Source organism: Scyliorhinus torazame, chromosome 10 (assembly GCF_047496885.1).
Source record: "Scyliorhinus torazame isolate Kashiwa2021f chromosome 10, sScyTor2.1, whole genome shotgun sequence".
In the NCBI taxonomy this organism is placed as follows: Eukaryota; Metazoa; Chordata; class Chondrichthyes; order Carcharhiniformes; family Scyliorhinidae; genus Scyliorhinus; species Scyliorhinus torazame.
This window is the reverse complement of record NC_092716.1, coordinates 30272633-30299705: the sequence shown is the minus strand read 5'-3', so window position 1 is coordinate 30299705 and position 27073 is coordinate 30272633. Positions and strand designations below refer to the sequence as shown.

At 47.3% G+C, this 27073-nt stretch overlaps 1 protein-coding gene across 1 annotated transcript in view; it reads left to right on the top strand.

The window, feature by feature from the left end:
* Positions 1 to 27073, top strand: part of cdh13 (cadherin 13, H-cadherin (heart)) — a 164800-nt gene that overhangs the window by 21188 nt on the left and 116539 nt on the right. The window contains exons 4-5 of the mRNA XM_072466783.1: positions 10699 to 10881; positions 19775 to 20028. Coding sequence (XP_072322884.1) covers positions 10699 to 10881; positions 19775 to 20028 — 437 coding nt within the window. The remainder of the gene's footprint in view (positions 1 to 10698; positions 10882 to 19774; positions 20029 to 27073) is intronic.

The following is a 27073-nucleotide window of genomic DNA, read 5'->3' as shown; positions in this document are numbered from 1 at the left end:
CCACACAGGCAGAGACCTGGGTCCTCGGAGCTGTGATGCAGCAGTGCGAACCACTGCGGTGGGTATAATCCTTAATACATAAAGGAGGCTACATAATACTACGATCACAATAACAGGGACATTAGAGCTGTGCAAAGACTGCAATATATTAATTGGCGCAATCTAATGGAAAAATTTCGAAGTGTTATTTGGGATGGGTTTGCTGGCAGCTTTCTGCCGGCTCTGTTCCCCACCGCGATCTAATGACACTTAGTCACTTTTTGGGGCCCTGGGGAGTTCCTATCCGGTAAAGCTGATACCATGGGGAGGATTTAATGGCCGCGTTGCGCTTAAGCGAGAAAAGACGAGGCTGTTAAATCGCGGGAGAGGCCAAAATCGTGAACCCAGCCGTGTGCCGATCTGTTTGCGATCTAACCCGGCCTGCTCCCATTGGCGAAATTAGGATCCCGCCGTGGCATGGCGAGAAACCACTTAAGCCAATATCCATACAATTAACAGGAGAGACATCCTATCTAATGACCTTCTGTGATCTAACTGCCTCCCCAGCAAGTGGTCAAGCGGGCGCTAATTCATAGAATCATAGAATTTACAGTGCAGAAGGAGGCCATTCGCCCCATCGAGTCTGCACCGGCTCTTGGAAAGTACACCCTACCCAACCCCACACCAGCCAATCCCAGTAACCCCACTCAACCAACAATAAGGGCAATTTTGGACACTAAGGGCAATTTAGCATGGCCAATCCACCTAACCTGCACATCTTTGGACTGTGGGAGGAAACCGGAGCACCCGGAGGAAACCCACTCAGACACGGGGAGAATGTGCAGACTCCGCACAGACAGTGACCCAGCAGGGAATCGAACCTGGGACCCTGGCACTGTGAAGCAATTGTGCTATCCACTATGCTACCGTGCTGCCCTAATTAGTACTCCCTTTTCAAAAACGTTAAGCAGGCGGAAGGGCTACTGCAGGAACCTGAGGAGGTGAATAGCTATCTTCGCTCCCAGGCAATGGGCCCAGTGGTACTACGGTTGCTGCCCCGGTGCTCAGAGGGGGATGGGAGAACCCCCGGGGGGATAGCCCCAGTTGAGGGCTGCCATCTGTGGGGGGAGTGCATGGAATGGGGAGGTGGCGTTCATGGGCTGGGCTGCGGGGGGGGGTGGGGGGGGGGGGGGGTGGGGTGGGGGGGGGGGTTGCGGGCAGATGGGTGTCTCAGTGCCCATGGGTCCACCAAGCCAACCCATGGATTGCATGGTCCTGTTCCGGGGACAATCTCAGGCCCTACCCGCCTCCCTCAGCGACCTCCATACCTCCCACTGACCACAGAGGCCTCTGGCCATGCGACTGAAGGTTATTGCTAATTGGGAATTGGCAATCGTAGTTAAGTGAGCACTTCACACATCCCAACATCCCAAGTGGATCCCTGTGGGTGGGTGTGCCATGTAGCATGTGGAGGTTATTGCCCAGCATCACAATCAGTCCGTGAAGCCAAGGCTCTTTGCCCGAACACTGCGGGAGGCAACATCACAGACACAGTGGCCAACATCCGAACACCCAGAGGCTGGACCCCAGTGCCGGGTGCAACTAAACGACCAGAAGGAGGGTTTGTGCACCAGGAAGGGGACCAGTCCCGGTGCAGGTAATGTTATATATGGGTATCTGGGGCACAGGGTGTGGGGTCTGGAGAACAGGGGCCACAATTGTGGCAGAGGGTGCATGGGCAGGGCGTGACGGGTGGGCCGGGACCAATGGGGCGCCTGGAGGTTACAAAGTGGAAGTCACCGCTGGTTGCCAGTCTGTCACCATCTCCAATTCCTCACAGATAGTACACGGAATGGATGGTACCTTGGACGTCACGGAAGCTGCTCTCATGGTGCTGCTACCAGGCGAGATAGCCAGATGCCGGAGGAGGCGGTGGAAGCAGTGTCGACAGAGACTCGAGGTGGCAGCCCATGTTTATGGCCCTGCCCCAAATCATGAGGACCAGACCACCCATCAGGCCATTGAGGGACCCAGAGAGGGAGGCCGGTGACAATCCAAGGAGTACAAATGTCCCTGGCCTTTTGAACAGATGACAGACAGCTTACGCCGCAAGAGGCTTTGCCTCAACAAAGGGATGCTGCGGCACCTGTGCCATGTCCATGTGGAGGAGGTGGATACCTGCTTCCAGAGGTGGTCAAGGTTACCACAGCCCTGAACCTCGACTCCTCAGGAGCATTCCAGGGCTCGAGTCGGAACATGTGCAGCATCTCACAAGCTACAGCCCACAAATGCATCCGTGAAGTCACCAGGCAGCGAACTATAGAAACGTTGACATGGACCAAGCCAACCAGGATGCCCGGGCAGCTGGTTTCGCCGCCATCAACGGGATGTCCCAGGTTCAGGATCTAATAGATGGCACCATATTGCCATGCGCTCATCGGGCCATCAGGGAGTACCCTATGTAAACAGGAAGGGGTTCCACTCCCTGAACATCTTGTGCGACCACCACAGGAATATCATGCTAGGGACCCCCTGGGGAAATTGTTAGATGCCAGAGGCTGGTAGATCCCAGGTGGTTATGTCTAAGTAGGTTTAAAACGTCTGGGGCTTGGTCATGCCCATTGTTGGTGGGATCCTGATCTCTCCGCCTTGCAAGGTCTGGGTAGATTTCGGAAAGCATGCTGGCTGCCAGGAAGCCCATGGGAGACTTCTCCTGGCATCTACGGGCAGCACGGTAGCATTGTGGATAGCACAATTGCTTCACAGCTCCAGGGTCCCAGGTTCGATTCCGGCTTCGGTCACTGTCTGTGCGGAGTCTGCACATCCTCCCCGTGTGTGCGTGGGTTTCCTCCGGGTGCTCGGTTTCGTCCCACAGTCCAAAGATGTGCCGGTTAGGTGGATTGGTAATGATAAGAAATTGCCCTTAGTGTCCGAAATTGCCCTTAGTGTTATGGAAGTGTTGACCTTGGGTCGGGTGCTCTTTCCAAGAGCCGGTGCAGACTCGATGGGCCAAATGGCCTCCTTCTGCACTGTAAATTCTATGATCTATGATGATTTACCGGCTGCGTCGCGCTCCTGGTCATGTGCAATGCGACCAGTAGATCACACCCAACAAGGTTATCTTCAAAGTCAAAACCAACCCTGGGCCTTGAGTGCAAATTGGGTACGAAGACCAAAACTGACTGGAGGATGAAGATGAGCAAGCCTCCCTTGGCCAGGGACAGTCAGAATGTTTTTTCCATCTGTTTTCAGTTTGGACTATAGCTCCAGGTGCAGGTTACACCAATGCAACAGTTGTAGGATAACTGTATCTTTAAATAACAGTTACGCTTCAAAAGAACAAAGCAGAAAGCTGGCTATTTCAAATGTGTTGTGCAGGTTTACCCCCTCCCTTACTGCTTCAATTTTCTCTTGAACATGAAGGAAGGTTATGTTATAGCTTTTAAGCTCTGTGAACTTTATTTGATATCAGCTGAAAAATTCAAGGTTAAATCTCTTTGACAAAAATGAATATGTAATGATAAATTATTCATGCGTAATGTAGTATGCAATATAATTTTTCTCCCTAAGATTTCTTTATTTTCTCAGAAATTTCTGTCAAATTTTAGTTGTCGTGAGATCTAAATTGAAGTGAAAAACTAAAGAGGCCCTTCAAAGTCCACTTTGAATGTGAAATTACTAAACAAATAGAATTGTTTCGCCACTTAAATCGACGCATCATTCACAATCGAGATGGCCCACATAAAATATGTTGTCAATCCATTGCCTTCGCAATGTTCGACCAATTCCAAGTAGTGCAAAAAGGTACAGCAAGTTTATTTTTCTGTCATTCCAATGTGCGAAGGGCCCCAGTGCATTTGATGGCGGCTCATGCACAACCGTGCCACGCTGTTCCGGCTGCTGGCTGTGAGACGTGGGCTCATCAGAGGGGTGTACACAGGATAGCTGGTGGCAACTGTCGCTAGTCCATAGGATGGGACCAGGCTGTCACCCTGCGCCACCTCCCTGGGGTTCACCTCAGGATGGAGTGGCGGTTGGATCGAGCCCCGGCTGCTCCTGCATCATCTGTGTCTGCCCGATATCTGCACCTTGGTGGCGACGCCTTTAGCGATGCTCCTCAGTGATTGGGCCATGCTCTGCAGTGCCTCGGCCAATCCCATCTGAGATTGGGACATGTCCCTCAGCGCCTCATCAAGGTCAGCCTGGTACTGGGTCATGTCATCCAGCGAGTCGGACATTCTGCCGAGGCCCTCAGCCATGGCCGTCACCGACTGCGCCACACCTTGGGCGCCTCCACTAATGCTGCTGGCGTCGTGCACCAGGCTTTCCACTGGGGTCGCCACCCTAGCAGTGCTGGCCTTGGTGCCGCGCATTGCTGGCGACATCTCTTGCTCCCATAGCCTCTGGGATTCCTCCAATTGGCTATTGACCTGCTGGAGTGTCACTGACATTACCCTCTGAATGTCCCGGCCACTCCCTAACGTCTCCATCAGCTCCAGGATAGCATGTTCCATAGGCTCAACATCTGGCTGTGATCTAGCTGGGTCCTGGGATACAGCAGTCCTCCGATTGCAGTCTCGCCTTGGTTTTACTGCCTCCACCTGATGTGCATCAGCGGCTGTGTTCTGTGCTCACCAGATTGTGCCCCAGAAGCCTGACCACTACCCTTGCCCACTGAGGTGCCTGCCTCTGCACTGGTAGAGAGTGGAGACGGCAGCTGTAACGCATCGATTGTGGCATCCCCGGAGCTCTCCGCCTAGGGGAGGGGGCCACCCCAGATGCGCCAATGCTGTCGGCTGGAGAATAAACACATGGTCAGTGAGAGTGATGGGTCAGTCTGTATGGCATTACCAACTTAGGTTTGACAGTGGGGCCCGGTGAATCCTCACCTCTGCAGCATGCGCCGACCTCAGCATTGGTGACCGCTCTGTCCTCTGCCACACCCGTAACCTCCAGGGCCCGTTCATCAAATGTCATGAGGATTCTTATGACCGGCACCCCTTTGCCAGCCTGGGCCCTCGCCTGATGATTTTCGGACAGCTTCTCCTGCGGAGACAGAGATGGCGTCGATAACCGCATGTCCGGTTCACATTGGTTGGGGGCGGGGAGGGTGCGGAAGCAAGGTTTGGGGGGGGGTGGTGAAGGGAAGGGGGTGAAGGGAGGGGTGTTGAAGGGAGGAGGAAGTGGGGGATGAAGGGTGGGTTGTGGGGCAAATGGAGGGTTGGGGGGCTGGTCGCACGAGGGTGGGACAGTATGTTGGTGTCAACTCACGCATTCGGCCCAGTGTAGGCCGTTGACCTTCTTGCGGCACTGCTGACCTGCCCTCCTGGTCACGCTTCCCGTTGCTGGCATCCGCTGTCACTTCATCCCAGGCGGCACTGGCTGCCCTGTAGCTCACCTTCCGTGACCCTCGGGGAAACAGGGGATCCCTCTTGACCTCAACCACATCTAAGAGCCTCGCGGTCCGAGTGCCGGGAAGCTTGCGGCAGTTCCCGCTCGCTACCGCACTTAGAAACCTTTCCGGAGAATCGTGCCCAGTATCTTTTCAATTTTTCATTTGTCTATGGTTCAATTATAACTTTACTGAAATCGCTACTACCTTGTATTTTAGTTTGTTTATACCTTTGTCGCAGTATGTGATTGTTATATTGATCATAATCAAGAAGACAACTGTGCAAACAGAAATATGATTGAACACTGCTCGGGGAGGAGTTTAATAACACCTAACTGTAGGTTTATTTCAATTGATACAATTAATAAGGATTATTATCGTAATGTAGTAATTAAGTTGTCACCCAGGCAAATTATGCAGAATGTAAAACAGCTTGCATAAGTAGAAAATATTTTGCTGTCAAACATATTTCTGAATTAATTATTTATAAATGTTGTAAGCTTGCTGCTTCCATTACTGGAGCAAAGATTGGTGGGTGGAAATTGCTAGCATCTGAAGGCTGATGGAAATCCAAAGAGGTGGGTCCAAGGTCTTGTTGGTGTTGGTCCTCAGGACCTCACTGGTGAGGCAGAGGGTCTGGTTTGGCGGGGGCATGCCTGTAACCTGGTAGAGCCGGTGCTCCTCCTAACTGCACAGGAATGTACTTTATAAGAGAAAGAAATGCCTCCGTTTCTGATGGCAGCCACTAACTGGGCCACATCTATGTCATGATATTCAGATAAACATATCATGGTGCAAACACACATACACACTGATGGACAGATTAACGGACCAATCAACACACACGCAACATCACAGCCAATCACCAGTGAGAGCACACGCACTATAAAACGGGGAACACCACAGTTCCCGCTCATTCCAGCAGGAGACACCTCAGGGCACAGAGCTCACAGCGTGCCACTCAGACATACACCATGTGCTGAGTGCCTCTCTAAGATAGTGTTAGGGCTAGGTCCACAGGTTAACGGGTAAATTACGAACCACAGTCATAAGTTTACAGATGTTGTTATCAAGAGTAATATAACAGAGTTGTACCATTTACAACCATGTTGGTTCATCTGTATAGCGGAACACCCAACACGACAATCTACTGATGGACAATCCTGTTTCAGGAAGGAGTTCTTGAGCACGTATTATGGGGCCTAATGCTTGGTTCGGCTGGTTCCAGGATCACCTCTAGTGTTTCCCAAGTAAAATCAAATGGGACATCTTCCTGACACTGTTCAAGCACAGGGGGTTGACCACGAAATTAGACTCTTGTATCCCCATTGTCTCCCCAGAAAGTGGATCCAACCAAAATCTGATTTAAGCTTTTGGAAGCACAATATTTATCCAGCTCCTAGTTTCTATGTTTATGTCAATTGCTACGGATGAACAGATATGTAATATATTCTCTTCTCCTGTGGAGCTAACCTCTACTACTGACCTCTTACAATCAGTGGTATTTCTACTGGTCTTGCAATCAGTCACAACCTGACCTTTGCAACTGGAGCCTCAAAATATCTAGTTGTTATCCAACAGCATGAGGCTAGGGAAGATAAGGTTGATTGGTTATTGTCAGTTTGATGTGTTTAGACTGGAAGGGGACCAGGCTAATCAGCTATGTGCAGCATTTTGTAACAATTTATATTCTTCAAGAGACAGGGCATTGTCCAGAGCTACACTGACTAAGATAAAGCTGGTCGACCGTAAACAGTTTATCTCAACAATGCATTCTTACTAAATTATTTTGAAGATATCACTTCAGACTACGGAAGCTGAGCTGAGCACAGTTTACTCCAGTAACTGTATCATCGCCAGGTTAGATAACTAAAATTATACGCGCACCAAATCTTCATGGGTTCTTTCTTGAGCCTTCTTCATCCTGTCTATTCTTGCAGCAGCTGGATCTCCAGCTATCCATCTTACTCTGTTCCACTTGCTGAAAAGAGCCCACCATCTGGCCATTCTGGTATGTTTCTGACCACTCCTGCTCAATCCCCACTGAGGCCAGGAGCATGGAGGGTCAAATCGTAACTGCTTTCACGCAGCGCTCTTGCTGGACAAGGAGCATTAAAATCCCAGTGTATAAATTGGGGGAAGTAATCATACCAGCCATCTCATTTTACCCAGCATACGGCATGTACACTTGGCTGGGAGCTGGATGGTAGGATAACTGAATGGCCCAACAGTTGAGTGGAGTAGAACGGTAAATGTAAAAATGTAAATGTCCCCAGAGTCCCAGAGGCTGCTCCCCCCTGGTGACATTTGCATTTTTACATTTACCGTTCCATTCCACTCAACTGTTGGGCCATTCAGATACCAGCCAGAAGGGGAGAGCTGGCTGGTGGTGATTTAACCTGAGGGTCACCACACCTCAGGCGAGGGGCAAGATTGAGAAGGTGGGTTCTTCATAAATAACCTCAACCAGTATAGGGAATATAACGATCAGTGTTGCCATCATACCACATCGCGAAAGCAGCCGTCCAGTCAACTGAGCTAACCGACCCCTGTATTTGAAATGGGAGATGAGTGGGCCAAGGGTGTGCAAGTTAGGTGGATTTGCCATACTAAATTGCCCCTTAGTGTCCGAAGGTTAGGTGGGGTTACGGGAAAGGAGAGCGGGCGTGGACCTAGTTAGGGCGCTCTTTCAGAGGGCCAGTGCAGACTCAATGGCCCGAATGGCCTCCTTCTGCACTGTAATGATTCTATGATTCTATGAATTAAGCAATTAGGTCAAACACCATATTAAATCATTGTACTCCTATCTGTATGCCTTGAATTTGAATCCTTCCCAGCATTATAAGAATTCTCCTCCCAGAAGAATTAAATTAAATGAGTTTAGGTTAGTCTCAAAGCAATTGATTTGGCTCCTAGTCAATAACGAGAAAACTGCTGTAATTTGATGCTGCTGAGCAGTGTATTGGCATTATCACTTGGAGTATGTAGAAGGATGGCAGGTATAGGGAATGAAAATGTCACCTTGTTATAATAATGCGTGCTCATTTGAGGCTGAGATACAGGCACGGCATCACAACAATGCAGGGACAGATTAGCTCTGCCTCTGCCCTGGAATTATTTGATACCGACATTGGATGTAAAAAGTGAAATAATTTTTCCCAAAACTGAGTTCATCTTGATTAGCTGAATTCATCACTTACTTGAGCCATCAGAAATGATTAGTTAAGGGAGTTTATTACCACTCAGTTGTGTCGATAATAAGTCAAGTTCATATCTGCAATCAAGACTGAGTTGTTATCTGAAATTGTCAGTTGTATTTTACAGCAATTAGCTTTTCAACAGTGAAATGCATTTGTGCAAAGAGAAATTATGTACATATTCATATTTGCCACCAACTGCAGGGAAAACGTTAGATGTTCATAAACCATTTTGAGACTTTTCAAAATTACAGCTATTAATCAAGCCTATTTTTGTTTTGTCCGTCGACTTTTTAGACGAAAGTTACTTCAATTCATGCATTACAACAACCAACAAAGAAAAGCTGACTTAATATTAACTATTGCATCCGGAGTTGTCAGGGTGGAAAATCAGTTTGTTATCTTTGCATTATTGCATAATTCTTTGCCCCCCACCCCTTTCCCAACCCTAGGAGGAGTGGGGGAGGACCAGGATGGAGCAGTAAGGATGAATCAGTGTAAGATTGAAGTGCGGTGTGCCTCCAATACACAGCACACATGTGCCAGCCGCTTCTTTACAGTATTGTGCTGTCCAGGAATATGGCAATGGGTTAAAGTTCTCTACTGCCGCACGGTTTTATAGGGATCGATGAAACCCAGCAGCAGTCGCGATGTTGTAGTCAATATTGTCCTGCTTCTGTAGTAGAAAGATTCAACAACGCTCGTTGAGACAAAATAACGAGGCTTTATTTACAAAACGACTGCATGCAGTAATGGCTGAAACTTGAGGTCAGAGAGCAATTAATGAAACTTGCTGATTCCTTCTCAAGTCCGCGCTTTTACAGAAAATCAGTTCAGTATTTATACATTATCATTATCAAGATTGCGTGACTACAGCTTAGTAAGGAATTCGATCGGAAGTAGAAACGGAAGCAATGCCTGCTGACCTTATTGGGCTCTTTGTCGCATCACTCATACCATTATCTTGTCCTTGGAGGGAATATTGAGAGGTCGGAGGAGACTTATTTCTTCCTGACCTTATCTTGGCTTTATCCTACGGCCCTGGGTTATGACGAGTTAGTCTTATCAGGAGTTGCCGAGGTCCAGTATTTTGGAATGGCTTGACCTTCTCTGATCTTATTCATACTTCAAGTTATGCAGAGTCAGCCTTATTAGTCTTACAGGGGTCTGAAATGGTTAGGGCAGCATTTCTTACATTGTATCAAATATTTTGACCAGTCTTCCCATTGACCAGTTTTCCCATCATGCCATTACTTTATTCGTACCATATCACAGAGAGGCAGGATCTGTTTGACTCCATGACATAATTCTTTTTCCAGCACTCTTTGTCGACCAGGAGAAACACGAGTGTTCTCCTCCCCTCTGCTGATTGCAGTCTCTCCCTTTCTCCCTGCCACCTTTGCCGGCAAATAAAAATGGGCAGTACGCTAGCACAGTGGTCAGCACTGTTGCTTCACAGCTCCAGAGTCCCAGGTTCGATTCCCGGCTTAGGTCACTGTCTGTGCGGAGTCTGCACGTTCTCCCCGTGACTGCGTGAGTTTCCTCCGGGTGCTCTGGTTTCATTCCCCAGTCCAAAGATGTGCAGGTTAGGTGGATTGGTCATGATAAATTTCCATTTAGTATCCAAAAAGGTTAGGTGGGGCTACTGAGTTGCGGGGAGAGAGTGCAGGTGTAGGCTTATGTAAGGTGCTCATTACAAGGGCTGGTGAAGACTCAATGGGCCGAACGGCCTCCTTCTGCACTGTAAATTCTACAATTCTCTGATGTCCCACTTTGAGGCTGTCGCGGAGACTCCAACCATCGACAAGGGCTACCTGGTTCCCGAGTAGATTTGCACCTATTGTAAGGCTTGAATTCACAGTCCGTAAAAATGCAGTCATAACAAATAAAAAGTTGTTCAAAAAATATGTGTGGTTCAGTTTAATTATAAATGTAATTTCTGCAGAAGGTGGAATACCACTTGAATAATTTGGTGATAGGAAAAGAACTGAATGTTAGGAATCAAAACAAAACTATAGAGAGCATAGAAAATGAGCCAAAGCACTTGAATAATTTAGTTTGTGTTATGACTGAGCGACATTGAAGTCTTGCAGCCACATAACAATGTTGCCTTTCTTTTCCTTTTATCAGTTTCAGGCTAGAGTGAATGAAGGATTTACTGGAATTATAGTGAATCTTACTGTGGAGGACAATGATGACCCAGCGACAGGAGCTTGGAGAACTGTGTACACGATTATCAATGGAAACCCTGATATGAACTTCAAAATCGAGACCAACCCACAGAACAATGACGGAATGCTGTTTGTTGACAAAGTAAGTCTGCTTCCAGTGCTCAATCTTTATAACACACTTTGGGATACAAAACACCATTGGTTTCCCTGTAACCAAATATGAGAGATGCTGGACTTCAAAATTATTTGAGGTACACAGAGCTGGTCATTTCCATGGGTTAAGGATGTCTCTTTTAAGAAGGTATTTTATTACTTATTCCTATTTTCTACATCCACCATCGCAGTCGCTGAATAAAGTTTTTTTTCAATCAGCTCAAGTAAGGAAAGCCAAGTTTGGACACAGGCTTCTGACATTTTCATCCAATGGCTAACATAATTTTTGGGAGACTGACTAATCTAAAGCCATTAGCATGCTGGCCTATTCCCTCGACATAAATTCCTTCTACAGTATAAATCCTTCTCGAGCTGCAGTGTGTGCACCTCTTCATCTTCCCAATTGTTAAAATTGTTTAGGGAATGTCACTAAAAAATGCTTGTTTTCAGGCAGCCTTTAAATATTCTGCTGAGTAAAATGTGGCACAGACTCCTCCTACCAAAATTCCACTTCTAAATATGCTTGCATTTTCTCCCCTGGTTTCCAGCGATGACCTTGATCCATCTGCTGACACCTTGCATTTGAGTAAATTGGGGGGACATCGTCAAGTGTCTGCCAAAATCTTCCAACAATTCTTCCCACTTACTGCCTGAGAAAATCAGGACCATTGTAAAGGTGGCAGTGCTGGGTTTGTACAGTGCAGCACAAGCAGGGAAATATAGAAGCCTGAACATTTGCAGCAATAGAACGGATCTCCGGATTAGCCAAAATTAACCCACAGCCACCATTTAATTTCTATTGGTAGTGAGGGTATGGGGGGAATGAGAGTGAATTGCATTATGCACGTGCCTTCAAATGGATCCAGTTTTCAGCACTGGGATGTCCAAAACACAACCTGTGGGCGTTCAACTTTTCGAGAGCAGGCGTGAACTTACCAGAGTTACTTGGTGAAGTAAGGTACCCCTTTGGAGAGCTCAGGTACCTTTTTGGGATAGTTAAAATTAGACATGAATGTGCATAAGAAGTGGATAAATTCATTGGAACTGTCAAGCTGTCAAGGCATTCAAATCTCTTGGCTTTTAAATGAAAAATTATGTTGTTTTAAAAATAAATCAGTGCTTGCTATTTCACTCTGTCTGTTGACATAAGCATTCTTTGCCAGTCCCTTGTCTGCAAGGATCTATCTGAATTCTTTTCAGTAGCCATTTCTGAGGAAGCAATGTTTTCTCCAGCATCATGACATAAATATGCCAGCTTTGGGAACTTGGCTTTCAGTCTCTTTCTCCTGAGGCAATGTCTTTTCTGTTACTGTGAAGGTGACATCAGCACTTAGATTTTTATACATGCAGATACGTCCCAGGTTCACACTGGGGGCATTAGTCACATCATTCGGTCAGTGGGTCACCCACTGTATTGACAGTTAATGGATGCTGTCCTGTTGAGGTAAGCTGTCATGGTGTTGTACATGAGCCCAGTATAGCCTTTATTTGGAGTAGCTAGATCTGAGAAATACAGGCTGTTATTGATGTCATCCATGTGGCTATGAAACTGTCATCTGTAAGCCCACCAACTTCATCAATAGGAAAAGATTTTGTTCCCTCAATGTTCAGATAATCAGTGGCGAAAATCAGTGATGCTCGCAACCTCACGTCAATGCACGCTACCTGCGGGTTAGCCGTGGTTTGTTTGTTCTCAGGCAAGCTAAGACACCTGCAGTGCTCTGCCAGAATGGTGTGACAGGGTGGTTAACGGAAGGCGAGCAGTACTGCCTTCAAATAACTAATGGCACTTTTCAAGACAAAGGCCTTCAAAGTTCCCAATGTGCAAGGGGCCACTGGAATTTTCAAGTTTTTTAAAAATCCATTCATGGGATGTGGGTGCAGCTGGCTAGGCCAGCATTTATTGCCCATCCCTAGTTTCCCCTGCAAACTGAGCTGCCGCCTTGAACCGCTGCAGTCTCATGTGGTGTAGGTACAAGTACAGTGCAGGATTTTGACCCAGTAACAGTGAAGGAACAGTGATATATCTCAAGTCAGGATGGTGTGTGGCTTCAAGGGGGACTTCCAGGTGGGGTGTTCCAACATATCTGCTGTCCTTCTTCTTCTGGATGTTAGTGGTCATAGGTTTGGAAGGTGGGTGAGTTCATGCACTGCATCTGATAGATGGTGCAAACGGCAGCTACACTGCATCGGTGGTGGAGAGAGTGAATGTTTGCGGAAGGGTTACCAATCAAGCGGGCTGCTTCGTCATGGATGGTGTTGAGCTTCTTCATTGTTGTTGGAGTCACACTCATCTAGGCAGGGGGGAGTATTCCATTACACTCCTGACTTGTGCCTTCTTGATTGTGGATAGGATTTGGGAAGTGGGGGGTCCTAGCTTCTGACCTGCACCTTTAGCTACAGAATGACTACTCCAGGTGAGTTTCTGGTCAATGTTATCCCACTGGATATTGATAGTGTGGGATTCAGCGACAGTATTTTTTTTTATTCATTCAAGCGATGTGGGCATTGCTGGCTGGGCCAGCATTTATTATCCATCCTTAATTGCCCTTGAACTGAGTGGCTTGCTGGCCACTTCAGGGAGTATTTAAGAGTCAACCACATTTCTGGGTTGGACCGCAGTTCTCGGTGAGCCGTGTTCACACACTCGTGAGAAAGCGGAGTGAGTGGGTACCGGAACCCCGGATTACCTGGCTGCCTCTGCGACCGCCAAGAAGTGGAGTCACATGTAGTCCAAACCAAGAAAAGACAGCAGATTTCCTTCCCCAAAGGACATTAGTGAAAGACTGACAGTCAAGGGGTGATGGTTAGGCTCTCTCTTGTTGGAGATGGTCATTGCCTGGCACGTGTATAGCGCAAATGTCCAGGTCTTGCTGAATTTGCACATGGACTGTTTCAGTATCTGAGTCATCGCGAATGGTGCTGAACTTTGTGCAATCATCAGCGAACATCTACGTTTCTGATCTTATAACGGCAGAAAGGTCATTGATGAAGCAACTGAAGATGGTTGGACCTAGGACACTAGGCGGAGGATCTTGAGTCTTATATTTTTATTTCCTGGACAAGTCAAGGAAATCCTGCAATATGATGGCTCAAGGGTTTCCAGTATTGCAGCAGCTTTTCATATCAACCAGTAGAAAGGGAGCGAGACTGCCACTCAGAAAAGGTGAAGAATAGAAAGTGTGAGCAACCAATCCCCTGATCATGAGAAAAACTCACAGGAGGTAGTTCCTGGCACCATAGTGCCAGCGTCATGTGTCTTAAAGTAAAAGCTAATTGCCAACTTCTTCCAATAAAATGTGTATTCGACTGTCAGCTCTTTGTGATCCCTTCCCGTGGTTTCGGGTAATCAGTCTGATTCAATGTATCACCCTAGGCTCAGCCCCAGAACACTCTCCTCTGAGTCCGAGGTCATGGATTCAAGTCCACTCTGCAAATGTAATCTAGTCTAATCCTTCAGTGCAGGATTGAAGGAGTCCAGCATGCTCCATTTTTCAGCTGTAGAACCAAGATAACCAAGAACCAAGATAGGGGCAGCACAGTGGTCAGGACAGGTGCTTCACAGCACCAGGGTCCCGGGTTCGATTCCCGGCTTGGGTCACTGGCTGTGCAGAGTCTGCATGTTCTCCCTGTGTCTGCGTGGGTTTCCTCCGGGTGCTCCAGTTTCCTCCCACAGTCCAAAGATGTGCAGGTTAGATGGACTAGCCATGTTGAATTTCCCTTCGTGCCCAAAAAGGTTAGGTGGGGTTACTGGGTTACAGGGATAGAGTGGAGGTGTGGGGTGCTCTTTCCAAGGGTCGGTGCAGACTCAATTGGCCTCCTTCTGCACTGTAAATTCTATATATAACTACCCTTGCCAATGAACACAAAAGATCCTGCAGCACCTTTTGAAGAAGAGTAGCAAAGTTCTTCAGATGTTCTGGGCAACATTTATTCTTCAAAAAACATTGTTGAAATAGATAACACGGCCATTTGTTTCTCATTGCTGTTTGTGGGACCATGCCGTGCACAAATTGGCTGCTGCATCTGTTTACATTACAATTTTAGTTAAGCATCCAAAGCACTTTCAGCCATCCTGATGTGAAAGGCCCACATTAAGTTTTTTCTAAATCTTAATCTATAATGGGACAGTTGTTTTGAGCAGCGACAATGATCGTCAGATTTCTACCCCTGCTACACATTTCTTCAGGGGTCTGCCGATCCAGGCTTTCACAGAAATGTGCAGTACAATGTTCCTTAGCGAACTCCATCAGAGTGGAGTCGAGTCGGGAAGACAGGGTGCGTGCGGCCCTATTTATAGCCCTGGTTGCCATATGGTAATTAAAGTTCCACTCTTTCAATGTGAGTGAATGGGTGAGTGGATGAATGAGTACATTTGTTTTTCAATTAAGGGGCAATTTAGCGTGGCCAATCCACCTACCCTGCACATCTTTGGATTGAGGGGGTGAGACCCACGCAGACATGGGGAGAATGTGCAAACTCAACACGAACAGTGACCCGGGGCTGGGATCGCACTTGGGTCACAAGTGCCGTGAGGCAGCACCGCTAACCACTGCACCCACCATGCCACCCGATGAGTGAGTGAGTGAGTGAATGGGTTCTGGGGTAAGCGGGTGAGGAGGTAAGTGGGTTAATGGTTTGGTGGGTTAGTGGTAGGTGGATGAAGTGGGCTTTGGCTGAGATGGATACGTGGATAGGTGGGTGAGTGGATAGTTGGGTCAGGTTGACCAGAGAGTTAGTTGGGAGGGTAGTTGAGTGGTGAGGAGAGCATTGAGGTAGTCATGGAGGTGATCAAGGCGTAATCGGATGCTCAGGAGGGATAGCTAGTTTGAAAGGTAGTTGGGTTGGCAGGGTAATTGGATGGGTACTCGGGTCAGGTCAGGAGGGCAGTTGGATGGTTGGCTCGGGGGATACTCAGGTTGGCTCAGGAGCATGTAGTTGGGTGGTTGAGGTGGTGGTTGGATCATGAGGATAGTTGCTTCGGGTCAGGAGGTTTATTGGTTGATTGTGAGGAGTGGTCAGAATGGTGGTCGGGTTGGGTCAGCTGGTAGTTGAGTTGGTGACTGTAGCTGGGCCAGGGAGAGGAGTTAGTCAGAGGGTCAGGAGTGGCAGTTGGTGGGGTCAGGAGTGTGATTGGGGGTCAGTTGTACATTGACCCATGTGTTAGACTAGGCTTTAATCTGTCAAACATTTCCTGGCTAACAATCCAGGTAAGTGAAACTGTCCAAACCCTCCAACTTTAACTCAGATTTTGAGAATTTCTTGAAGGGGCCTTAGCAGCAAGGAAATTGTCCATTGGAAGTTGAAATTTCCTTAGCAATTCCCACATTCATTCAGGCATAAGGAGTTTCATAGGGCCTGAGTACACATCTTCAAACATATTTCTGGCCTATGGTGATCTGAAGAGTGGAAGAGTTGGCCTCTCATTTCTAATGTTCACAGTTACATTTGTAAATTACAATAAAATAAGGAAACCCAGAGGGTGCCATGTGAAAATAAAATTGAATTTCCAGAAATGTTCCCCACCACCTTGTTGCTGCTTCCTCGCCTCACGCTGGTGTCACTTATCTTCATGCCAGGTCCATATCCAAAACTCTTCGAGTATAATTTTAAACTCTTCTTATATGGTTCCACTTGAATGCAGAGAGACTATGAAGCTCATCACTGGAACGGTACCCATGGCTTTACACGCTATCCATCCCAGTGAAGCAGGCAGTTTTGAAGCACCGGATTTTGGAGCTCCTTGCTTGTACATCAAACCAGTAGTTCCCTCCTGTACTGGTTTTGGAAGGATCTGTATTGATGTAGTTGCATTGTCACTGCTACGAGAAGGAGCAACATTCACCTCCCAAGCTCAGTGGGATTGATGGTATGTCTGAGAACATGATGCGCAGTCCTAATTAAGTCTTGAAAGCCCAGAGCTAGGGCGCTCTCCAAACTATTTATGAAAATAATCTATTGTGTTAATTCAGATGCGATAACTGCTCTCAAAGCATCTTCCTGAAGTCTTGGCACTGCACACTGATCTACGTTGATTACCGCACTCTCGAGGGTGTTCCTCACTTCATGCCATTATTTTGGAGATGTGGGCTATGTACTCCTCCAGCATTTTGACTATTAGCACCAGAAAAAAGGAAATTCTCTCTGCTACCTGCATATGAGGTTTTCACTCAGTCCTCATGGATATAATCCCAGGCAGTAACTTCACATTTTCTGACATTCAAAAAGCACCACACAGGAGGAAGAGGTTAGGATCACAAGTGAATTGAGTTTTTGATATGGGTCAGTGAGTAAAGGTCAGAGGGCTCCTGAACATTTCCCATTTAAGAAATTGAACTCGGAGATCGTGGTCCTTCAGCTCTTCAGCTGAAGGAGCCATCTCTTTATCCTCCAATGAGAGACAATTGTTTCCTCATCAACCTTTCCCAGCTCATCCACTGGGTGGAATCCTCACTAACTACAGCACCGGAGACCTGGGTATAATCCTGGCTTCAGGTCACGATCTGTGTGTAGTTTGCACATTCTCCCCATGTCTGCATGGGTCTCACCCCCACATCCCAAAGCTGTGCAGGGTAGATGGATTGGCCACGCTAAATTAACCCTTAATTGGGGGAAAGAAAATCCTCACTAACCAAGCCATGTGATTGACCAAACATGTATATCTGGGCTGCTACTTGGTTGATGGATTGGGTGAATCAGGCAGAGGATGCGGGTCCTCCAGTGGGGTGGACAGGTCTCCGGATGCTTCTTTCTGGAAGCATTCAGCATCTGTGCGAGCCATAAGGCATGTTCATTTTAGAAAGCGCAACTCTAACTTGGGAAACAGAACCAAGAAGAGAACAACAAAACCCACAGTTCTGTAAGTGCTCTATTTATTATTAACCTGAACCAGTCAGCTCTCTGTCAATTGTTTCATTTCTCAAAGCTGCCCAGTATGTCTCCCCATGAGTTGCAGAGATTCCTCCCTGTGCCTACAAAGGACCTAAGATATGGCAATCCTTTGCCTCTGCTGGTCTGCATGTTTCTTCGTTGAACAAATAACAAACATTGGTACAAAACCAATTAGTATTGTTTCTTGAGTCATTTCTGGAAATACTTTTGTGAACATGCTCTCAGAGGTAATCAATCTATCAGCCTTTTCACTCCTCAGACAAACATTCAGGAAATGAGAAATGGTAGGTGAGAAGGTGTCCCAGATACCCCTGTCAACCATGACTCAGATGTGGGTACTGTCTCTTGAAACCGAAGGCTGTGGGTTCAATTACCGCTCCAGGACCTGAGAACTAAAATTAAGACAGGCAGTCCCGTGCATTATTGAGGGAGCACTGCACTGTCAGAGGTGCCATCTTGAGGATGAGACATGAAACCGAGACACCATCTACTCTTTCCAATAGATCGAAAACATCACATGACACTTGAAGAGCAAGGAAGTTACCCATTGTGTCTTGGTCAATATTTATCCCACAATCAACATTACCAAAGCAAAGTACCTGGTAAATAAAATGTAGCTGATTGTGATAGCTTGCTTGTGAAAACTGGCTGCTGTGTTTCCCACATTGCAACAGTGACTCTTGTTATATTTCATTGCAGTAAACCACTTTTAGATATCCACGTTTGTGGAAGGTGTTGTATAAATGCAAGTCTTTTGTTTTGTTTTTCTTTAAGGTGTTCTGCCTTTCGCTTTTCTATGTTTAAGGCGCCTCCAACGCACTCTTTTTCTCTGTCCCTTCTGGGTTCTCTTGCTGTGCTTCAGACTTATACTTTACCCCACTCCCAACTGTGGAGACACAACATGGGGCAGGATTCTCACCATGACGCATGTTCTTCATGTTAATAAGTCCTCACAGCCAAAATGCAGTCATGAGCAGATGGGATCATGTGAGCAGCTGGTTGAAAGACCAGAACCTTCAATTTTTTCAACTGTCGGAGGAAAATCCAGGTCAGGAAGCTTTTCTCAGAGCAATAATGAACGTGAAGATCCCTGGTTGAATCTCTGCCCATTTGGAATTAGTTGACCTTCGTCATGGTACTCGGGCAGCAGTGAGCACAATTTCAACGTATGAAGAAAAGGAAAAAACAGCCATCATTAAGTTGCTCCTGCAGAAAATGGTGCAAGATTGTAGAAATTGGATGAGAACATTATTGAGATTGGCTCCCTACACCAATAGGCTGTTGAAATTAACCAACAAAAATTCCAACATAAATAACAGCAAAGTCTCAAAGCAAAACTATACAACTCCATCACAGAGATGGACAGAGTCTCAAGCAGAGTGAGAAAAGACATATTAATGTTGAGTGAACTCAGGGGCAGCACGGTAGCACAGTTGCTTCACAGCTCCAGGGTCCCTGGTTCTATTCCCAGCTTGGGTCACTGTCTGTGCGGGGTCTGCGCGTTCTCCCCGTGTGTGCGTGGGTTTCCTCCGAGTGCTCCGGTTTCCTCCCACAGTTCAAAGATGTGCAGGTTAGGTGGATTGGCCGTGCTAAATTGTTCTTAGTGCCCAAAAAAGGATGGTGGGGTTACTGTGTTACGGGGCTGGGATAGGCTTAAGTGGGGTGCTCTTTCCAAGGGCCAGTGCAGACTCGATGGGACATAGGGCCTCCTTCTGCACTGTAAACTCTATGATTCTATTCCATTCTTGATTGTCCATGAAGTGTTGCCGGGACACTTTTCCCTTCTTAGGAATCAACATGTTCCATGGTAAAGATTGATTCAAACAAATGAGCTGTTCTGTTTTAAATATTGATCCGCTCTTCGTGGAGATTAATTTCAAGTCAATAAAACTGTTTCAAGAAATTGCTTCGCATCTGTAATTGCTATCCTGATTTTGAATTCATTTAACAATTTGAGTAACGACAACATTTTTTAATTGATTTCATTTCAGTCTCTGGACTATGAAAGATCTGCATTTCACACACTGCTGATTAAGGTGGAAAATGAAGAACCAATCATGCCCGAGATCAGTTATGGATCGAGCTCTACCACCACGGTGCAAGTCACAGTTCTTGATGCGAATGAGCCTCCTGTTTTCATTCCCGATCCAACAATCGTCGTCAAGCCAGAGAACATCCCAATAGGCAGTGTTGTTGTGACATTGAATGCATCTGACCAGGATATTCTTCAGAAACAGACAATTAAGTAAGTGTCCTATATAAAGTTACTTTACACAGAGTTTACAAAGGTATAAATTTGAAGACCAAGGAGAAGACGGGATTGGTGTTAGAAGGCCAAGATGTGTATCAAGTGGTTCTGCAGTCATGCACCTCAAAATGTACAAAATCAAGAGTCATGCAGGGATTTAATCTGCTTCTCCAGACACAAATTTGAGGAAGGTGAGAGTTGGGTTCCATGGTGAAATTACGCCTGCAGCACTCTACATTTCTGTTTGGAACCACACACTAAGTACACTAAGTCTAAGATGCAGCTATTGAACTAAATGCCGAGAAAATCATAAAGCATTTACCCTGTCCTCCACTTCCAGCAGAATACAGCTGACTGTCAGCGAAAAGTTAAATCAAAGCAGAGATACTGTATGTGATAGGTTGTTATGAATGCGATAAATTAAATAGGTTTTAAATATCCCAAATCAAAATGACTTTACAGAACAATGGTATCCTCAGTAAGAACATGATTGTTTTAGCTGACAGAAATTGAATCAAGAAAAGGAATTTACGGACTGCAAAGTGTGAGCTCATCACAGTTGTAGAGTATAGATCAATAAAGGAATTAGAGGTTTCTCATTTCCTTTTAATATCTGTAAAGTGTATTTCATGAAATGGGTTCTGACAATGTAACTATTGCACTGGGGAAATATTTTTACAGCTGCTAGTGCATTGCCAGTCCCATTAGTAGAGTAGAAGGGCAGAAAATAACTATACTGCCTGTTCACACAATTGTCCCTTGGACATGTTGCTCTGAAACAGAATTTGTCCCACAAGGAACAAGAACAGAAGACCCTGGAAAAACTCAGCGTTTGGAATCTTACCAGAATTTGGCAAAGTGTCAGACTCAGACTGAAAAGCTGGTGTGTAATCTTCAGTTGCACAGATCGGTTTCTCTCCAACTATTGAACCTCTTTAAGAAAACGTGAACATGGTTTACACCATCCCTCTGGTGGGGCAGGGCCCCAGAGCCGGTAACCTACTCCACTGAGATCGGGGCGCCATCTTTAAAAGGCACTCCAATCAGCTCTACAGCCTCCAGCCCCATCACAAAGGTCGCGGGAGGTCTCTCACCCCACCCCCTCGACACTGCTGACCGTCATTCCCCTGCCCCCCTCCTCCCTCCCCAACATTCCTTTCCGGCATTCTCTCCCTCTTCCCCCCCCCCTTCAGACAATCTTCACAGCATCACACCCTCCCCCCTCAGTGTCTACTCTCCCCTCCCCCCACCACACATCTATGAACACTCTCCCACTGAGACCCGTGTCTGGCACTGCCCCCAGCACAGGCTGGCACTGACTACCTGTGCTGGGGCAGTGCCCACTCTACCCCCAGGGGGCTATACTTACCTCTGCACCCCCGAAGGCCCCCTCGGCTGCTTCTTGTTTGGCCAAACCTGTTGTAAATCCCACCTACGTGACATCACGTTGGTAAGGAATGAACAGTCAGTGAGTGGGAGATCATGTGGTGGGGGAGGGGCTTTCTAATAACATTTAAAATCATACAAATCTTTCAAAATGAAGTGCACACCTCATGACATCGCTGGCGAGTGGCGGGGAACTTCAGGGAATGTGATCCCTCTGGCAAGAATTGTGTTTCCCAATTCTCACAAGGTTTTCCACCCATGCTGCTGGCCCCATACACGGCTAGTGCAGGCTCAAAATCGTGCCCAGCCGGTCTGCCAGCAGTTATTAGGAGAGAATAATAATTATTATTATTTAGAAACCGAGTATTTGGGCGCGATTTAATGGAAAATAAATCCCGTGTTGAGTACGTTTAGCCGAGTGTTTCCTGGAGCTCGCTGTCCCAAGAAAGACCCCGCTATTTAACGGTATTCTGTTTCATTTTGGGGCCTCAGTGGGGAACGCCCCGCAAGGCCGCACTTCGTCTAACATCCTGCACTGAGGAGCTCTGCTTGTCAGTGCAGGAAGGCACCCTGATTTCGAGACCCCCGGACTCACTCAATGCCCCGACTCACCAATTAGGGGGTCAACGACCGATGAGGCGCACTGCCAGGGTGCCAGGTGGAATTTTTCCTACACCGGGGGGTGCCCTGCCCTTATGAGATAGGGCAGTGTGGAGATCAAAAATGGCGCCCTAATTTTTTTCTGCACTGGTGAGCAGAGCTCATTAGTGCTGCAAATGGGCCTAAGTGCGGCCTCAGCAGGGGGTTCCTCAATGAGGTCTGGAAATCAAACAGAGTCCCGTTAGATAGGGGGGGTCATTCTCAGTGCTGCCGGCACTGGGATACACCCGGCGAACCACACTCGACATGGGACTGTTGTGTTATGCTGCTTTGGATAACACCGGCTGCTACTTGATGCAGTCTTAATTAAAGGATGCTCCAGACTCTGAAATGAGTTCAACGTGTTTATTGAACTATTAACACAGTTCTCAAATGAGTTCGACTCTCTGCTAATCTAATTGTAGTAACTCAGTCTAACTGCACCAGCTTGCTCTAAGCCACGTGCTGGGGTGTGATGCTGCTGATCAACCCTGTCTTAACTCTCCAGATGTCTGTCTGTGGAAAGAGGCAGGGTGTGATTGCCTCATCCCTTTTTTAGTGTTTATGTCATGCCCCCTTGTGGTGATGCCACCTCTGAGGTCCTGACTGTCCATTGGTTGTGTCTTATTCTGAGTGTTCGTTTGCATGTTTGCATATCATGACAGGGACAATGTTATTCCGTTCATTCGTGCCCTAGATTTCTGTTGGCCTTTTCCCACATATTACCTTAAATCTCCTCATTAGTATTCACTGCAAAGTCTTTCCCAAGACTGCTGGGTTTCTTATATACTCACACAGGATCCAGAACATAAGAAGCAGGAATCTCCATTGGGTGTTGCCAAAATTGGAAAACACAATTGGACAGAGAATAGGTTTTGACGCCAAAATCACGGTGGGAGCCAATTTGACTCCAAACTGCAATTCTCCATTACTTCGACAGCGGAGTCAATGCAGTCCAGAACACACATACACTAAACACAATTTGTATATCGTTAGTGGACCTGACAAGGTATTCTCTAGGACCTCCACGATTCTCCGCCTCCGATGGGCAGAGTTTCCGACGGCGCAGTTCGCTCGTGCTTTTAAAAATCGTGAAACCAGCGTCATTGCAGCTGAGGGTGAGAGTGGGGGGTGCGGAAAGTGTCCAACATCACCATAGTTTGCTGACAGTAGTACCGCTGGCCGGGGGGCGTCTGCCAGGGCTGGGGGGAGTAGCGGGATGTGGCCAGGACGTGGGCTGTGGAGTTGGGGTGGACAGACACAGAATACCATGGCCACAGACGGAAAGGCAGCTGTGCGCGCCTCTGCCAGCCCACTGTGCATTTTGGGCCAAGGGTCGCATCGGTGTGTCTCCAGGACACTCACCTAGGTGTCCTCTGGCCCCAGCCGACCCATCAGCTGCATGGGCACGCTTCAGCGCAACCAGTGCCATCAACATTAGTCTCAGGAACAGAGAATCCAGCCCAAGGTTCTGGTGATTAATTGCTTCGGTTCCGTGGATATCGGTATTTTTTTCCAGTGGGGAGGCATAAGCATCAAGGTGCATAGTTGTATTTTTAAGGCTAAAGTGAGTATCTTGGGATGTCCAATTGTTGACAAAGTTGCTCAACGGATGACAAGGAAGCACCATTGAACATGCCGCCAAACTACAAATACGTCGGTCCCTCCGGATATCAAGGGCTGGATTCTCCCAAAATGGGACTCTGTCCCCACGCCAGCGCACAAATGCTGGAGTTTTACTCTGGAATTTCCTGCAAAAAAGATCAGCTACTTCAGTGACCTGCAGGGTGCTAGCAGGGTCCCAGAGTAATTCCCACATCTTTAGCTGCAGATAAGGGCCCCCGCACTTCTGGTATTGAGTCCGTGCATAAGTACGGCGGTGGCGCCAGCAGCCGTGCCGAGCGCCATGGCGGACTCGGACCGCGGAGGCAGAGATAAAAATTAGACCCGCCCCCTCCTCCCGATCCGCCCATGCCCGATGATCTGACCGCGCGGATATAGCCCCCCCCCCCCCCCCCCCGGTGTCCGATCCCCCCGCCCCCCACTAGAGTGGCCGCAGACTGAGTCCGCAGCCACCACGCCAGCATCCCGACTGGCAATACTAGGTTAGTTCCACGCCGTTGGGAACTCAGCCAGTCGGGAGCGAAGGATCGCTGGGTTGCCCTCTTTCAATGGGCGCCTAGCCGCGCGGCGTACTCCGCGATCACGCCGATTCTCAGATCCAGGAGAATCGCCGGCACGACGCCGGGCCCAATTTTGACGCGAAGTTGGATTCTCCGCCCCCGCGCCGAATGCAATTTTGGCGCTGGGCTGCAGAGAATCCAGCCCCAAATCAATGGTCCATCAGACCTGGTGGGAAAGTTGAGTTACCCTGAATGGGGGAGAGAGCGGAATGTAATTTTGTTCTTCTTTCCAGCTGACAGATAATCTTAGAGTATTGATAACTGTAGGAATTTCGCTCTTGACAGGTCCAGCCTTGACTGTCCGGATCACGTCTGTGTGGAGTTTACAGGCTCTCCCCGTGTCTGCGTGGGTTTTTTTCCGGGTGCTCCGGTTTTCTCCCACAGCCCAAAGATGTAAAGGTTAGGTGGAATGGCCATACTAAATTGTCTCTTAGTGTCCAAAGTTTAGGTGGGGTTACAGGCATGGGGTGGGGGAGTGGGCCTAAGTGGGGTGCTCTTCCGGAGGGTCGATGCAGACTCGATGGGCTGAATGGCCTTCTTCTGCACTGTAGGTATTCTATGAAGCCGAATAATTATGGGCCAGGGATGGTAATTGTCCCTAGGCCTCAAAAACAGGAAATGATGTGCCCTTTCTAGCTTAATACACCCTGCTTAAGAAAAGATGGCAACCAGCTCTCAAAAATTTAATAGGTAGCTTATCCTCCACTCTTTCTGGCAAACCGACGACCCGGACATTTTTCCTCCAGCCTTGGTTCTTCAGGTGGTTCAGGAATTCTGACATACCACTGAGCTGATTTTCCAAGGTTTGCCAGCGGGCCTCAACTGAGGAGATTACATTTTCAACAGTAAGGATTCTCTCCACCGTTTCATCAAGGCTCTTTTTAAAAATTTGTTCATGGGATGTTGACATCGCCGAGGAGCCAGCATTTATTGCCCTTGAACTGGGTGGCTTGCCAGGTCATTCCCGAGGGCAGTTAATAGTCAGGAATATTGCTGTGGGTCTGGAGTCACATGTAGGCCAGACCAGGTAAGGACGACAGATTTCCTTCCCTCAAGGACATTAGTGAACCAGATGGGTTTCAACACCAATCGACAACGGTTTCACGGTCATCCAGATTTTATTGAATTCAAATTTCACCATCTTCCGTGGTGGGATTCGAGCATTACCCTGGGTCTCTGGATTATTGTCCAGCAACAATATCACTGAGCCACTTCCTTCCCTTACTAGCACTAGTATTCTGCAGTTCAACGCCAGGAGCACTGATATTCTGCGGCAAAAAGCCAAGGTTATCGTCAATGACTTTAATCATATTAGCAGCCATCAGCTGTAATGCCTTCAAAAGAGCCGGATCGAGAGCCCATTCGAGGACCAAGTCACCATGTTGAGGAGTTGGCTCCACCCTAGTGGCTTCTGACTGCTCTGTTTGGTCGACAATTTTCGTAGGATTCCTCGGCATTTTGTCACCAACGTTTAGCCAGAAATCTTCCAGGGACGTAATATGGAGTTCTCACTCCAGGATGAGGTAAGCATGGGCTGTGTAAGTGCGATAAATTAGAGGATTAAAGGATGAGTAGTGAGAGAGCCTATAGAAATGCTGCTATTCCTGTGCTTGCGTCACGTGACCCCACGGAGTTGATTTCGATGAAGACTGAAAGCAACATAATCTTAATCGTTACAACGCTGAGAAGCAACATGGTATCGGCTATTGGACTTGGACTGAGTGTGTGGAAATAGAAAACACAGGTTTAAAATTGACAAGCCCCAAGTGAGAGAGAAGAGTAGGCGATTTCATTTGTTCTCACAGAGTATTCGATACATGGGATGGTTTACTAGCACGAGAGGTAGTTGTTGCTATATCGATTGACTCCATCAAATAGATTCTGACCATATTCTTTACAGCAATTGTGAATCAAAAGAAAAGAAACAGGATAAACTAATTAAAACCATGCATATCATGTCACGGAAATCATGTCTTATTGATGAGGTAAAGCCAGAAGCAATTAAGAGTACACTTTGGACTTTAGTAGGACTTGTCTATATCACATATTGCTGAAGAAGTTGCTCTTCCTTAACCTGAAAGTCAAATAGAGTCAACACAAACATGTAAGTGCAAAGCAAAATTGAGTCAAACCGGCTGGCGAATTATATTCTGATAAATGCATTGTGAGAGTGACTGCCTTTGAATTTACAGTGCAGAAGGAGGCCATTCGGCCCATTATGTTTGCACCGGCCCTTGGAAAGAGAACCCCACTTAAGCTTAAACACATGCCTTCACCCTATCCCCGTAATCCACTAACCCCATGTAAACTTTTTGGACACTAAGGGTAATTTATCATGGCCAATCCATCTAACCTGCACATCTTTGGACTGTGGGAGGAAACCAGAGCACCCGAAAGAAACCCACGCAGACACGGGGAGAACATGCAGACTCCGCACAGACAGTGACCCAAGCCGGGAATCGAACCTGAGAACTTGGAGCTGTGAAGCAACAGTGTTAACCACTGTGCTACTGTGGAGCCCCGGTAAAATTGAAGTTAGTGGGAATGAGGTAGAAAACTTCCCAGTGGAATGAGTCGTACCGGTGCAAAGGGGGACAGATAGCTGTGGTTGTTGGAGGTTAAACATCTCAGCTCCAGAAGTCTGATGTGGGATGATTCACCAGCAAGAAAAGTAGGTATTGCTGTATCAATTGACTTCATCCAATAGATTCTCACCATATTTTTGTTTTAGAGCGTTTGTGATTTTTAAAAAATCAGCAGGATAAACTAATTAAACCTTACATGTCCTGTCACAGGAATCAGTGCCTTATTGATAAAGTAAAGCCAGAAGCAAT